The 14,594-nt window shown below is 50.4% G+C and overlaps 1 protein-coding gene across 4 annotated transcripts in view; it reads left to right on the top strand.

Annotated features, from left to right (window-relative positions):
• KAZN (kazrin, periplakin interacting protein) overlaps positions 1 to 14,594 on the top strand; it is a 1,100,886-nt gene that overhangs the window by 617,385 nt on the left and 468,907 nt on the right. Inside the window, exon 3 of one of the 4 annotated variants that reach the window (XM_043573804.1) lies at positions 861 to 1,119. In XM_043573804.1, the coding sequence (XP_043429739.1) occupies positions 861 to 1,119 (259 nt within the window). Of the gene's footprint in view, positions 1 to 547; positions 1,120 to 14,594 lie in introns of those variants that run through there. The other 3 variants (XR_006296489.1, XM_043573803.1, XM_043573806.1) reach the window with 3 other exon arrangements.

Consider the following 14,594-nt stretch of genomic DNA (forward strand, 5'->3'; position numbering starts at 1 on the left):
GCGGTGTGTGTGGGGGGGGGGGGGGTCGGTCCTTCCGGGGAGGGCGCACAGTGGAGGTTGGTGCGGAGGAGGTGGGGGTGGTCGGGCTGGAGTGGGGTGGAGGGTGAGAGGCGCTCGGGGCACCAGCTCAGCTCCCCGCTGCACATTCCTTACCGCATTTTAAGGGAAGCAAAGCTCCACTCCCGGCGTCGCGCAAGCCGCCCCCTTCCGCGGAGCTCCGTCCCCGCTCCCCTCCCGGGCCTCCTTCCCGAGCACCCCTCTCCGCGGAGCACCCACCCCCTCCCCAACCCCGGGCCGGCGCGGGGCGCTCGTTAGCCAGGGCGGGGGCTGCCCCACCGCTCCCGGGAGGGGACCCAGCGCCGGCCTTGGAGCAGGCGCCCCCTACCCCTCGCCAGGGGCGCCACCTCGGCCCGCTGGCGGCCGCCGCCCGCCGCCCCCGCCCCCCGGGGGGGTGTGTCCCCGAAGTGGGGGGCGCGGGAGGCCGAGGGTGCGCCCCGGTCCCCGGCCCGGGCCCCCTCCCGAGCGCGCGGCGAATGGTAGGCTCCAGTGAAAGAGTGCCGGGCGGCGCGCGGTGTCCTTCCCCGAGCCGCGCTCGGCGCCGGGGTCTCGGCGATCGCTGCTCCTCCTCCTCCTTCTCCTCCTCTTTCTCCTCCTCCTCCCCCCCGCCGCCTCGCTACCGCCGCGGCTCCGGCTGGAGGCGCCGCTGTCATTCCTGCGCCGGAGGAGCCGGCGCTGCCGGAGCCCGGGGGTCGGGGCGCGGGGGAGCCGGGCCGCGGGGGACCCAACAGGTAGAGCCGGGGGTGCCCGGCCGCGCGCCCCCCGCGCATCATGCAGCTCTTTGTCACCTCTCTCGCCCCCAGGCCAAAATCCTGAGCATGATGGAAGACAATAAGCAGCTCGCGCTCCGCATCGATGGGGCGGTCCAGTCGGCCAGCCAGGAGGTGACCAACCTGCGAGCCGAACTCACGGCCACCAACCGGAGACTGGCGGAACTGAGCGGCGGCGGCGGCGGCCCCGGCCCGGGCCCGGGAGCGGCGGCCAGCGCCTCGGCGGCGGCGGCGGCGGCGGCGGCGGACTCGGCGGCGGCGAACATGGAGAACCACCAGCACGGCGCGCAAGGTAGGGATCGCCCGGCGCCCGGGGCGCAGGGGAGGCGACGAGCAGCACCCGGGCCGGAGGCGGCCGGGGACTCGGTGCCTCCACGCCCCGGGCGAAATCGCCTTGCATTGTGGCTCGTAACCCTTTCCGCCCGGCGGTGGCCACCGCTGCTCCCCTGCTGGGAGTTGCAGGCTGCTGTCATTAAGGAAAACCCGGGCGCGGTGTGCACGGGTTCACACGGTCACACGGGCCCCGGCTAGCGGGAGCGAGGCGCAGCCGGCGGGGCCCCTCCCGCGGCAGAAAGTGCCCTTTAGCTGGCGCACAGCCCCCAGCTCCGTGGGCAAACTTTTCGTGCCCGGGCCTTTGCCCCCACCCCCGACAGGGGTGGATGCCACAGCTCCCCCCACCCCCCACCCCCCACTCCCCCCCGGTTCTGGCGGCTCCTTCCTTTGGAAAGACTCTTACCGCCCCCCGCCACCCCCCCCTCCCCCGACAGCGAGCTCCGGGCTGTGCTGCCTTGGTTGGGGTAGAGGATTGGACTGGTTTGCACTTTTCTCCACGGATGCCAAATCCCTTGTCTCCATTGCATCTGGACTTTATTTTCTTCCCATTTGAGATCGCGCAGACAGTGGAATATATCGATGCAACAGTAGATGCTTTGCTCGGCAGTGAGTTTAAATTTCCAGCAAATATAAACACCGAGAGCACTTTCCAGGGGGAAATCTTAGACCTCAAAGGTTGAGTGATGGGCTCCTGGCGAAACGAAGGCTTAGATGGTGGGTTGCAGGGAGCCCGCTGCTCGAAGGGACTCTTTGCACTTTACAGGAGGGGGTGGGGAGGAAGACGGCTGGACCGTGTTGACATTGACGGTGATAAAGCCCTGAAATCCCCCTGCCAGGGTTAAAGGTGGAGGAAGCATCCAAAAATGTACTGTTTGGTTTCTGCCAATTGAAAAGTAAAAGGGTAGACTGGCTTTTCAGTCTTTTTTTGCGTGTATTTTTGTGTATGTGTGTTTTGTTTTGTTTTGCCTGACTGTCCTTTAAGACATGGTTGCACTGATTATTAATATCATTCAAATTATAAACTAAACTGCTGAAATCCAGAATTCGACAGAAAAAAAAATATATAAGGGCCACTTGTATAAATATGTCACTTGATGAAGTATGAGGTACCAACAGCTCAGTGGCTCAGAGGGATTTTTTCCTGGTTTTGTTGTTATTTCAAGAGCTTCTCCTAAGTGTTGGGAGAGTCTGTGTTCCTACGAATGCCTTCTCCCCCTCAGTTTCTATTTGCTCCTCTCCTTCCTGGAGAAGGTGTGCTTTTTCTGGTGGGAGATGTTAAGCCTATGTGTTCGTTTTATGCAGAATTCCAAGTCAGATGTCAACTTGGTACTCCAGGAGTCTGTCAGAAGTGTTAGGAATTGGGGCGATAATTTGGTCTGACGTAGCCATGACATAATGGTGGGAAGGTGTCGGGAGGCTGTTCTTTGCTGCACAGTTGTTTCCAAGGTGGGTATCTTCTTATCCTGTCATTTATCCCCTGCTCTGTCATTGTGTGTGGAAGAGGCTGTCCGCCGGCATCTGGGAGAAAAAGAAAAAGGGAGGCAGACTGCGTGGTGATGCTTTACTCCTTACAGGCAGAGACCCTTCCAACATTAAAGAAATAGCTAAGAGCGGGCCCTTCTTCTGCGAAGAATCAGAAACCGGGGTAAGGAGGACGGAACAACGCTGGTTTATTTCCCGCCGTCCGCCCCCCTTTCCTCAGCCAAGGAAAAGTTAAGTGGCTTTCATTTGAGTCGTGGGTGCAGTTGCAGACTGAGTGTGCTAAGGAGGTCAGTACAGCAGTGATCCACACGCTCAACTTGGAAATGAAGCCGCTTAGCCGATGGGTAAATTGTAGTGGGAGCAGCGGGCTGTTTCCTTCTTTTTTCCTACAAACCTGCACAAGGCTGTGGGATTGACTTTTGGATCTCTCGATGTCCCTAAAAACACACACAACCAGCATCTCCCTCATGCTTATAGGAGCGTGCCTGTCGGTGTCAGTAGCCGTCGAGGGGTGATTGGATGAAGGATGGTCTCGATATTTCTTCTGTGTGTCCCTGATAGTTTTCAACACCTTCACTAGGGGGAATTGAGTGATTTTATAATCAGAGAATAAAACGTTAAAGGTTTCAACTCAACTTAATTGCTGGCCACATGTCCCTCTTGAATGGAGGTGACTGACGACCAATGGGATGGTTGAAAAGAAAGAAAACCAAGAGGGCATCACTTGCTTATCTCTACAGGAATACCTCGATCCTGTACATTTTACATTAGGTAGCCTTTGTGAGCTTTTTAGATTTTGTTTTTCTTTTCTTTTGCTTTTGTTTTTTTCTCGTGACCTATGACAGCCCTGGCTAGAGCAGAAACCCTCTGCAGATGTGGTCTGGTAGTTTCTTCTGCTGGTGTTCCCCATATTCCTAAAGGAAAACGTGGGGTTCTCTCAAGTTATTTCTAAAGTATGGTCGGTTGGTTTCCTTATGCTTCTTTGTAATATACATCCAGGAAGGCTCACGGATGCTCAGCTCCTGGGGAGTTCCTGACCATTCTTCCAAATTCATCTTCTGTTTTAATTTTGTCTCTGTTGGTGAGATTCAGTGGGACCCAACCCTCAGGAGCATTTTGTGCTATTGAGTTGTCCCGTTTCAAATCAAAGTTTTGAATGAAATGAAGTATCTTTCAAAATGCATCTGTAGCAGTCATATTTTACTGAAGGGCATTATGCACATATTAAATGAACGCTAATGCACTTTTAATAATATTAACACAGAGGGTTACAGGGAACAGTCACCTCTCCCTCTCCCTGCCAAGAAATTGTTAGCTCTATTTTCAGATTTTTTTGTGTCCCCCAGTTTTTGTTTTGAATGAATTAAAACAAGCTTGTCAGTTCACCAAGGGGTTTTGTCCCAGTGATGGCATCTGACCCTAGGTACGTCGATGAAGAACACCTGGGTTTTCCTAGAGAGTTAATGCAGTGCGTCATCTAAACAAAATATTAACTTGGTTGGTACCCTGTGTGAGCTGGCATGGTTGCTATGTAACGGAGTCTAGAAAGTGAACTGCTGAAAATCTGGGCTTTCGACACTTTGCAGGATCTTCTTTTGGAATCTGTGTTGAAAGTACATTTGGCCGCCAGCCCATCTTCTCTCTCCCTGCTCCGAGTAAGTTGGATAATCCCTAATGAGGATTCTGGCATACAGTGCCGAGGGCATCCGTGCAGGGGGGCGCGTTTCACAGCTCTGGAGCTGCCTTGTGGGTTGGGTGGGGGTGGGGGTCAAAACTGCCTTTGACAGGTGGACAGAAGGAGCCTTGGAAAGAACAGAGCCAAGCATTTGTTCCAATTTGTCTTGTTGGTAGCCAGAGAACGGATTTGTTTAAAGTAACATTTCTAAGCTGTTTTCCTCGGCGTAACATCTCTGGAAAATGTGTTTAAAATGCTTGCTGTTCTTTGAGGAGAAAATATAGCAGTTTGTTTCTCTGGAAATGTCTTATCTGATGAATGACTAATATTAGATTCAATTGCTTGCTTTGCTATGCATAGAACAAAACAATTAAACTCCGTTGTACCCGATTCAAATAGGTGTTAACCGTCTACACCGTAAAATAACCTTGTGCCTAGTAGGATACATGCCTACTGCGATTAGGGTTTTTTGTTGTTGTTGTTGTTGTTTTAGGGAAATAATTGTATTTATGTGCCTATGCAAGTGGAAGCGCTTGAGAGCATCTTCTTTGAGTGTTGAGGACACACAGCCTACTGTGTGGGACTTGTTAGGGTGGGAATGGAGAAAAGGGTCAGTTTCCTACGCCTTGGTAAATTTCCATAAATAGAGGCAGGTTTTATTTTTTTCTCCCTAGGTGCTAAAATAGGCTGTTACTTCAGGTCTGCCTGTTCTTATCTAGCATCACTCCAACGCTGGAAATTCTTCGGCGAAGTATGAATTACCTCTGGACTGAACTGAATGTGTGAGCAGTCTACGGAGACGCTACACACTGTTGCTTTGCAAAATCAGTTCTGTCTTTTGGCCTCCCCTTCCCAATTCATTCTCCCTCGGCTCTGGTTTTCCCAAGTAGACGTTTATCTTTTCTTGAGAAAAAAAAAAAAAAAATTACAAATGGCAGAGCGGATGGAACAGAACGGGGTGGAATTTCTAGGGCCTTCTGTTGGCTTGCCCGCAAGTTACAGAGCTCAACTCACGGGTCACACGCATGTCGGTTTTCCGGCTGTATCAATGGGCCAAAAGAGACAGGTGTCTTTTCCTCATCTGGTAGGCTGTCGTGAGATGGGACTTCCAAGTTCTTCCCGAAAATCACCACGCACGGTCACAAAGAGATTACTTACAGATCAGTACATCGTGGTTGAAATTACTTATTGATTGGCTATTATTTACTGTCTTCCCATTGTCTTTGGAAAATGCCTTTGGAGGACCCCTTCAGTCGAGTTTCTGGCTCTGGTTAATTTCATGCTTCCAATATTTCATGATTTACTGAAGCTTTTCAAAACTTTGATATTAACCACAAGTCTAAGCCAATCTGATTTTTATAGTAGGAGCTATGCTCTCCCCATCCCTTTACTCTCCTACGCCCCAAGACTGCTGGCACCTTTTAGGAATCCTGGAGGCCGAAATTTGTGACTTCCTGGCTGCCCGTGAACTCGTAGCAGATGGGCCTGGCAGGTGGGGAGTGCTGGTTAGAAAGGTACCTGCTCACCGTGCAAATCACAGGGGGCCCGGGAGGTCAAGTTTGGGGTCCTGGCCATATTCGTTGCATATTTTGTGTATATTTATTTCTGAGTTACACAGTTAAGGAAAGTGAAATCAACATGAACTCCTCAGTTGTTTTCAGACCCTTTCCCGGATCGGTTTGTGCGAACATTAGCACTTGGCTTTGTACCCCCTGCCATCCGTCAGGCAAGAAGACAACTCGTTCAGCCTGCTGAGGCTAGGGAATGGGTTTTTAAGTGGTCTTGTAAATGAAAATGAGTCTGTACCGTTTGGGCTGGATATTAGGGTAAGTAACACATGGAATGACAAAGGGGTGCCACCAACAGCACTCACGGTAATGTCTTCACCGTCTGAAATGCAGGCAGAGCGGGTCTGGGCAGGATCACTTAGGAAAAGAAGCCAAGAGAGTGACCATCCGTTGTGGCAGATTGCACCCAACAATTCAGAGCAGGTAAGAGTCCTGCTGGCCCGTGTCACCATCCTCAAGGTCTCCTGCCAGGCCCCTCTCGACTGTGAAGAAGCTGGACGAAGGCCAGGCCAACGGATCTCTTCTTCCTCCCCACGTGGTTGGATGAGTCCAGAACATTCTTGCCTGTTTGATGCAACCTCAGATCTAAGCAGCGGAGTCCAGGTTGTGCTCTGTGGGCATTCCCGCTTCCCCCTTGAAATCCTAAGCTGCTAGAAACATGAAAGAAACTGAACACAGTTTTAATGAGTTTGGCAAGAACAACTGTTTGGGCAGGTGGCTTCTGTGTGGTGGGAAATCATTGGTTCCCAATTTGTTTTGGTGTCTTTGTTGACTTGGCCTTGCCGGGCCTTCGGGTCAGACTTCTGAAAAGCTCCCGTCCCCTTCGCCCCTCTGATGAATTGAGACCGTACATGAGAGCTTGGATGGAGCTTGTTAACAGGCAGTTCTGCAGGCGAAGCCCGCCCAAGGCCTCTGTGATCTCCTGTGAGGTGCACTCTGTCCGGAAGGACGGACAAAAGTGGGAAAAAGGAGGCGCCTCGCCCAGCCCCACCCCCATCCTCTTCCATGCCTTTGGAGGGTGTCAGGGCCTTCTGTTCCCAGTACGGTCTCAGCCCTGCGGATGGTTGGAAGTAGGGTCAATCATCAAGAGCAAAGTGCCCTCTCAAGGAAGGTGGGTCCAGAGCTAATTTCTTCACACTCACCTTTAGCAATCCATAATGGTTCTCGGAGCTCACTCTTGAGTACATCGCAAGGCCTTCCGGAACCATCCTGACGCCATACGGTTTTCACCCGGTGAGTAGTTTAAGTGTAGGACTAAGTGAGAATTAGTTTCAGTGCTTTTGGCAAACTTTTCAATAAATAATAAGAAATGACAACATATCAAGTATTGTCCCAAGTGTTTAACATGCATAACTGAATCCCATGCCCAATGAGTTGGCAACTATTCGCATTTTTCTTTTCTTTTTTTTTAATGCTTATTTGTTTTTGAGAGAGAGAGAGAGAGAGAGAGAGAGAGCGTGCACGCATGTGGGAGGGACAGAGAGAGGGAGACAGAATCCGAAGCGGGCTCTATGGTGACAGCAGAGAGTCCAATGCGGGACCTGAACTCACAAACCATGAGATCATGACCAGAGCCGAGGTCAGTCGCTTCACCGGCTGAGCCACCCAGGCGCCCCTTATGCCCATTTTTCAAAAGAGGACACTGGGAGTGGGAGAGGTTAAGTCCCATAACATAGTCATGACTACGGTGGGCACTGATAACAGCACGCTTTGACCTGGTCTTGACTCAGAGCCAGGTACAGTGTTCCAAGTACTTTCCTGGAGTAATGTATTTAACTGATGCATTCAGTCCTCGTAATGACTTGTGAGGCAGGTACCATTCTTGTGCCCATATTACATATGAGAAAACTAAGGCACAGGGATAATACATTACTTGCAAAAGGGCCTTCTGCTGTTAAGTGACCAGGGTCTGGCCCTCCCTCGTCCCCCTTCGATGACGAGGGCCACTCAGTTGGCAGTGACTGAGCCAGGGGTTCAAACCCACCAGGTCCCTCTGCTGCGTAAACCTGTATTGTCGCCTAAGTCAGAAACATCCTTTGGTTTGATATGTGAAGAAGGTTGAGGGAGCTGTAGGCTCGTCTCTATTCCTGAGTATTATTTCACTAGGCTAGTGGTATTTTCTGGGCCCTTGTGATGAAATCTTTGACCGAGAGTGAAGGGAGCAGCCATACTTTTCACTTGGGTGTGAAGTTAGCTGACAGAGGAAACTGGCTCCCACCTGCAACATTCACAACCCAGGGGTCACTTGTCACCACTGAAGAGAGCCATCGGATCCTGGGTTCGGGGCCTCCTGCTTCTTGGGCTTTGTGCGCTTTCTCTCTCTCTCTCTGGAAGCGTGAGTCTTGGCAAAGCTGGAATCTTGTGGTCCCCTTATTCTCCATCCACCTGTGTCCCTCCCTTTCACAGCTTCCCTTCCCGTGGTCTCGGTAGCCTTCAGTCGCCCAAACCGTACCCAACAAAGGACCCATTGATATTTTACAGATTCTTTTACACTAGAGTTTCTCAGCTTCAGAAGTGTTGACATTTAAGGCAAGATGGTTCTTCGTTGGGGAGGGAGGCTGTTGTGTGCACTGTAGGATGTGCAGCAGCATCCTTGTCCTCTGCCCACTAGATGCCAGTAGAACCCTCTCCACCCTAGCTGTGGCAACCACAGACGTCTATAGAAGTTGCCACACGTCCACTAGAGGCCAAAAGAGCACCCGGCTGGGAACTGCTTTTTATGCCAGGCATTAGGGGGAGACCTAGTTGTGAGTCTAGAATGACAGCCGTGTGAGAGCAGAGTTTTGTCTGTTTGTTCTCAGCCCCATTGATTAGCACCTAAAACAGTGCCTGGCACATGGCAGGAGCTCCGTAAGTTGTTGGTTGAGTGAAGGAAGGAAGGAAGGAATCCACGATTGGTTGCTAATTGCAGTGTGTGAAATTTGGTCTGCTTGTCACATTATACGTGATACCAAGAAGATCGCTGGTTTAATCATTGATGGTTTTGAGTGTCTACTTGCCATGTCAACCCTGTTCCACACCCGCTCCCTGCATGAGCTCAGTCGACCCTTTAAACCACCTTCTGAGGGAAGTACTGTGTGTGCCATTTTACGGATGAGGAAATTGAGGCGCGGGAAGGTTGTGTGACCTGCCCAGGGTCACGGAGCTAGCAAGTGGCAGAAGCAGAAGACAAACACAGGTCAGTGGGACTCCGGGGACCACCTGCTGTCTCAACCAGGGTGCCGAACAGCTTTGCAGTTTTCCCCACGCTTGCCCAAGAAATCGTTTTTGTTCCAAAGCTGGCACTGTGGCAATTATAATTAGGATTTGCATGTCCGACACGAAGTCGTTCATCATAAATCCTCAGAGCTGCGCTGTACGGAATGTGCTTCGTCGCTGCCAGAGAATCCGTAGCCAGGAAGGATTGGTGCCTGGCCAGAGATAAGAGGGCAGACCGGTGGCCGAACCATGTTCAAATGTGAGAGTCTTCCTCCTTTCTACCCAGCTGCTGGGCTTTGGCTGGAGCGAGTCACGGAGAGGACGTGGACTTCTTTCCTTTCTGGGAAAGGGGACAGTGGACCTCTCCTAGCAGGGGTTTGACTCATTCTTAGAAAAAGGGATGCTCCAGGATCAGAACTGGGGAGCTAGAGATACTGTTGAGGTCCTCTGAGAGTAATAGTAGCAGCCATAGCTAACGTGGGTCGAGCCCTTCTTGGCTTTCCCTAACACTGCCCCTTGTGCTTGAGGGACGCTGTCCCTGCTCCTTCCCTACCACAGTGCGTTAGGTAATGTTATCACCTCCATTCTCCGGATGAAGAAGTTAAGGCTTAGAAAGGCGAGGCTGCTTTGCCCAGCTCTGGAAGGCGGTCATCTGCTGAACAGAGCAGGGGATCGGAACCCAGGCTCAGCCAATCCCGGAGCCTGCTTGTTTCACTGCAACGAGAGATGCCGTGGCCGGGCAGCACAGAGACGTGCCATTAGGATGGCTTTGCCTTTTTGCTTAGATGGCTACCCTGCCACCCTCCCTCTTCTTTCTTCTTTCCTTCCTTTCTTCTGCCTCTCTTCTCTCTGCCTCCGTCTGTCCGACAGATTGGGCACACGGGTTCGGGGACCACAGATTTAATAAGATACGAACTAAGATATCTTGGAGCTCATGGTCTACTAGGTGTGACTGACGTGGAAACATAATTACATTTTATAATAAAGGTCTAGACAGATGTAATGGCAAGAGAGGTGAAGTGACGAATACAGAAGCCTTCACAGATGTGCGTGACAGCGGCGACGTGCGATAAAGGCCTGCTGGGAAAATACATTCATTTTGCTACTAAAGGTTAAACTGACCATGAGAGATGATTAAAAAGCACAACCTTTCGGAGAGATTGGGGTTGGACACTGCCGAGAGCAGCTGCTGGCTGGGACCTTCTCCCTCAAAGGGTTTTCCTTAAGGAGGAGGAAGACGTAGACGATGTAGGGTTTAGCTCTTGAGTAACAGCTTTCTTTTTCTCCAAAGAGAATAAGACAAATATATGAATTTCAGTGCAGATATGGCCCTTCGTCTCTTAAAGTAACCTCACCCTTTGTAGTGTCCTCCTGGCGAAGACTGGGGCTTCTTGTCAGCTACAACAAATGAATTAGTTCGTTTTCCTTGATTACCTTGGACTTAAAAAAAAAAAAAATTGAACATGGTGTATGTGCTTGAATTCAGTAAGTACGACTTGGAACACAGTGGGATTTATGTCTCCTCCCTGTCCCCATTCTTGCCGTTTGAAATTCTGTGCTCACCATTTCTGGAAATTTGGAAATTTGGAAATTTGACACCCTGGAGAGGACAGTCGTGGTACCATAGAGCCTGAGAGATGATAGCTGGGGAGAACGGACCCGTGATTTTATGTCTATCAATTTTCTTAATGAATGTGTTCATCAAGTAGATTGTTCTTCCTATTCCTACAAGATTTACTATGTGATGTGAGAAAAAAATGGGAACGTTTGAAACGTCTTTAGTTTCGAGAGTTACCAGAGAGGCGAAGCCCACTGCCCTTTTGTGGACACTGTTGGCCCATAAGCTGGCAGGGGTGTCCTGGTTGTTCTGTGTGCAATTTGATGCGGTACCAGGCAGCCCTGCTGGAGCAAGGAAGCAGGTGTAAGTCTTAATGGAAGTCCTATGGGAAAGGATCACGATTCCATGGTCAACTCTTCTACAGTGCAGGTCATTGGCATTGGCCAATAGAGTAGAACCTTGTTAAAGTTCAGCTGGTCAACACATGGGTTGTTGCCACCATGGGATAACTCGGAACCCGCCTTCTAACACTTCTGGTGTACCACCTTGCCTCTAAAGCAGAAGCTTGGTCTGGTACGTTCAGGGCCACGAACCCGATGCTTGGTCCCTCTTTCCAGGATTCCACTGCATTTGTCCACTCTTCTCCGCACCTAGGAGGGCACCAGGGATGCACCGAATTCTATCACTGCCCAGCTCTTCAGAGTATAAAAGGACGCTCACAGGCATCATCTCTGTGGATTCTACCACCTGGCCCCGTGTCATGGAATTGGGGTAGACACAACAATCTATTTCCCGAATAAAGAAACCAAGGCAAGGCACAGTAATTTAAGCCGATTGATTCAAGATTGTTGAGCTGGTCATTGAGCCAAGTTCTCCTCTCTTTCTCCCATGGCAAGGCCGGGTCTGACTGCACGGTGGTGGAAGAGGGCTGCCCTGTAGCCTATGATTGGGTGAGACCTGACCTTGCCTTGGCCGCTCTCTCTTGGGCATGGGTCACCCTGATCTGGAAGGCCTGGACGGTGACCATCACCCCAAGCCTATGTTGTCCTGCTCTGAGCCCTCATGTCCACCCATGGTGAGGGGGAGAATCCAGTTTTACAAGTGACCTGTCTTCTCAATGCCTAAGCTTAAAGCTGCTCTCCCAGCCTCCCTGACAAGCAGGTAAGGGATCTATAAACTGGGGCAGGGCTGCACCAGGTAACTTCCTGTCTTTGAATGAACTCTCCTTTGGAGGAAACTTTTTTTGCACCTGCCGCCACTGTCGTTTGGGATTTTTGAAGATGGGAAGTACATCTGGGTGGGAACCCATGGTCTTAGTATATGGATGTGTATATTCTCTAAGTGTTGGGGGCAGGATTTAACCATCACAGTAAATCTGCCTAATTTCCATCTTCACTGTCCCTTTGGGGGGACTCCACTAAACCTTTGGGGTCTCTTTCACCAGGTTCTTTGGGTTAATATGCAACCAAAATGTGTCGGTTTAAATTCTCCATGTAACCTGGGGCTCCTGGGTGGCTCAGTCGATTAAGCGTCCGGCTTCGGCTCAGATCACCATCTCACGGTTTGTGAGGTTGAGCCACACGTCGGGCTCTGTGCTGACAGCTCAGAACCTGGAGCCTGTTTCAGACTCTGTGTCTCCCTCTCTCTCTGCCCCTCCCCACCCATGCTCTGTCTCTTTCTCTCTCAAAAATAAATAAACATTAAAAAAAAAAAAACTTAAGGGTGCCTGAGTGGCTCAGTCAGTTGAGCGTCCGACTTCGGCTCAGGTCATGATCTCACGGTTCGTGGGTTCGAGCCCCACGTCAGGCTCTGTGTTGACAGCTCAGAGTCTGGAGCCTACTTCGGATTCTGTGTCTCCCTCTCTCTCTGCCCCTCCCCTGCTCATGCTTTGTCTCTCTCTGTCTCAAAAATAAATAAAAACATTAAAAAAAATTTTTTTTTAATTTGCCGTGTAACCTATTGCACGTAGGTGATGTAGGTGCACGTTCTCACTCCTGCTGTGGCTGTACTGCCTGAATAGTAGGAAGACCTTCTGCTGCTCCAGGTTCTTGCCCTAGACCTGAGTCATCCATAGACCAAAGGCCAAGAGTGTGGTAGAAAAACTCAGGGAAGATCAAACAGCGTCTTCTGCATCTTAGAGGAATGGAAGGGAGGTCGCAACCTGGAGGCCTCTGTAGATCATCAGACAACCAGCTGTGATGAACCCACTCCTAAGCAGCTAATCCAGTGCTTGGGGTCTGATCCTGGTTTTCATTTCATTGTGATGAGGAGCATTCACTGTGGGCTTCCCAAACCTCTGACGGCAAAACAGAAATAACACACATTTGAACTTCATTTGAAGATGTATTTATAGTGGACTCTAGAAAAGCCGAAAGTATATTCAAGGATGAAAATGTTTTGGTGCTTTGGAGTTGCAGATTTGTATTAGCATTGAACAGTTAGGATTTCCCCCACTGCCAAGAGATACTATAGTTGCGTGCATAAATGGAAACCCTTCTTGATTTGGTCTGGAGTTCACTTTATTTTTTTATTTATTTAAAAAACATTTTAATGTCTGTTTTCAAGAGAGAAAGATAGAGTGCAAGCAAGGGAGGGGCAGAGGGAGAGAGGGAGACACAGAATCCGAAGCAGGCTCCAGGCTCTGAGCTGTCAGCACAGAGCCCGACGCGGGGCCCAAACCCACAAAATGTGAGATCATGACCGTTGCCAAAGTCGGATGCTCAACCGACTGAGTCACCCAGGTGCCCCTTAGAGTTCACTTTAATACTCGCTCTGTGGCTTGAATGATGGAGCTGGTGTAGGATTGGCCAACTTTTTCTGCAAAGGGCTGGATGGCAAATATTTTAGGTTTGGGGGGCCATAGGTATCTGTCCCAGCTCCTCAGCTCTGCTGTTGTAATGGGACAGCAGCAGCCACAGACGATAGGCAAACGAATGGGTGTGGCTATGTTCCCATAAAACTTTACTTACAAAAACAGGCGGCCTTTGGGCTGTAGTTTGCCAACCCCCGAATTTGTAGTTCCCTTTCACTTGCCTTCTGACCTGTTTACGTGTATTATTTTCACAGTGCGCAGCATACAGGGGGAGCTTAATAAATGGTGATTGAACGAGTAAGCTAGTGGATTCGATGTGAACAATAAAACTGCTCAGTTACAGTGTTAGAGGAGCGGAAACAAGTCAGTCGCTAGGGGTGTAATGGTTAACAGACAAGAGAAAGAGACATTGTGGTTTGAGGTATAGTCACCTGTGTTTAGACATCATTCCTGACCTTAAAAGCATTGTGAGGGGACAAAAGTCAATTGGTCACAGTGAGGTACAGGGTGGGACAACTTGGCATCTGAGCCTCAGTTTCCTTATTTATGAAATGAGAAGGTCACTTCCCTCGTCAAGATAATACAGCAGATACATGGGTTTAAGGGAGTGATCCAGATCCCCCCCCTCATATGTGCGGGACCTTACGGCTCTCGGTTTCTACATTTAGAACAAGAGTCTGATAACGCCTCCTTTGATAGGGCGATTGGGATGGTTTCATGCAGGGTTTCTCAACCTCGGCACCATTAACATTCTAGGCCGGAAACTTCTTTGCTGTGGGGGGAGAGGGAGGGCTGTCCTGTGCCTTGTAGAACGTTAAGCAGCATCCCTGGTCTTTACTACTAGATGCTCCCATAGTAATGTGGGAGCTCCCGTAATGTGACCACCAAAAATATCTTCAGCTGTTGCCCACCGTTTTTCCCTGGGAGGAGAAATTACTCCTTGGGTGGGCACCGCCGGCTTGATGGAATAATAGCACATAGTGTGCCTGGCACAGAGCCCAGCACACTCTGGGATTCTGTCGGTAGAACTCTTCATCCTTAGTAACATAGTCTCTTATTGAGGGTTGAATTCTCCCCCCTTTGAATGGCGTTCTCTTTATTTTCCCAGCCGATTTTTGTATCCCAAAGGCAAGGGTGTTTT

This window comes from Prionailurus bengalensis, chromosome C1 (assembly GCF_016509475.1).
Source record: "Prionailurus bengalensis isolate Pbe53 chromosome C1, Fcat_Pben_1.1_paternal_pri, whole genome shotgun sequence".
NCBI lineage: Eukaryota > Metazoa > Chordata > Mammalia > Carnivora > Felidae > Prionailurus > Prionailurus bengalensis.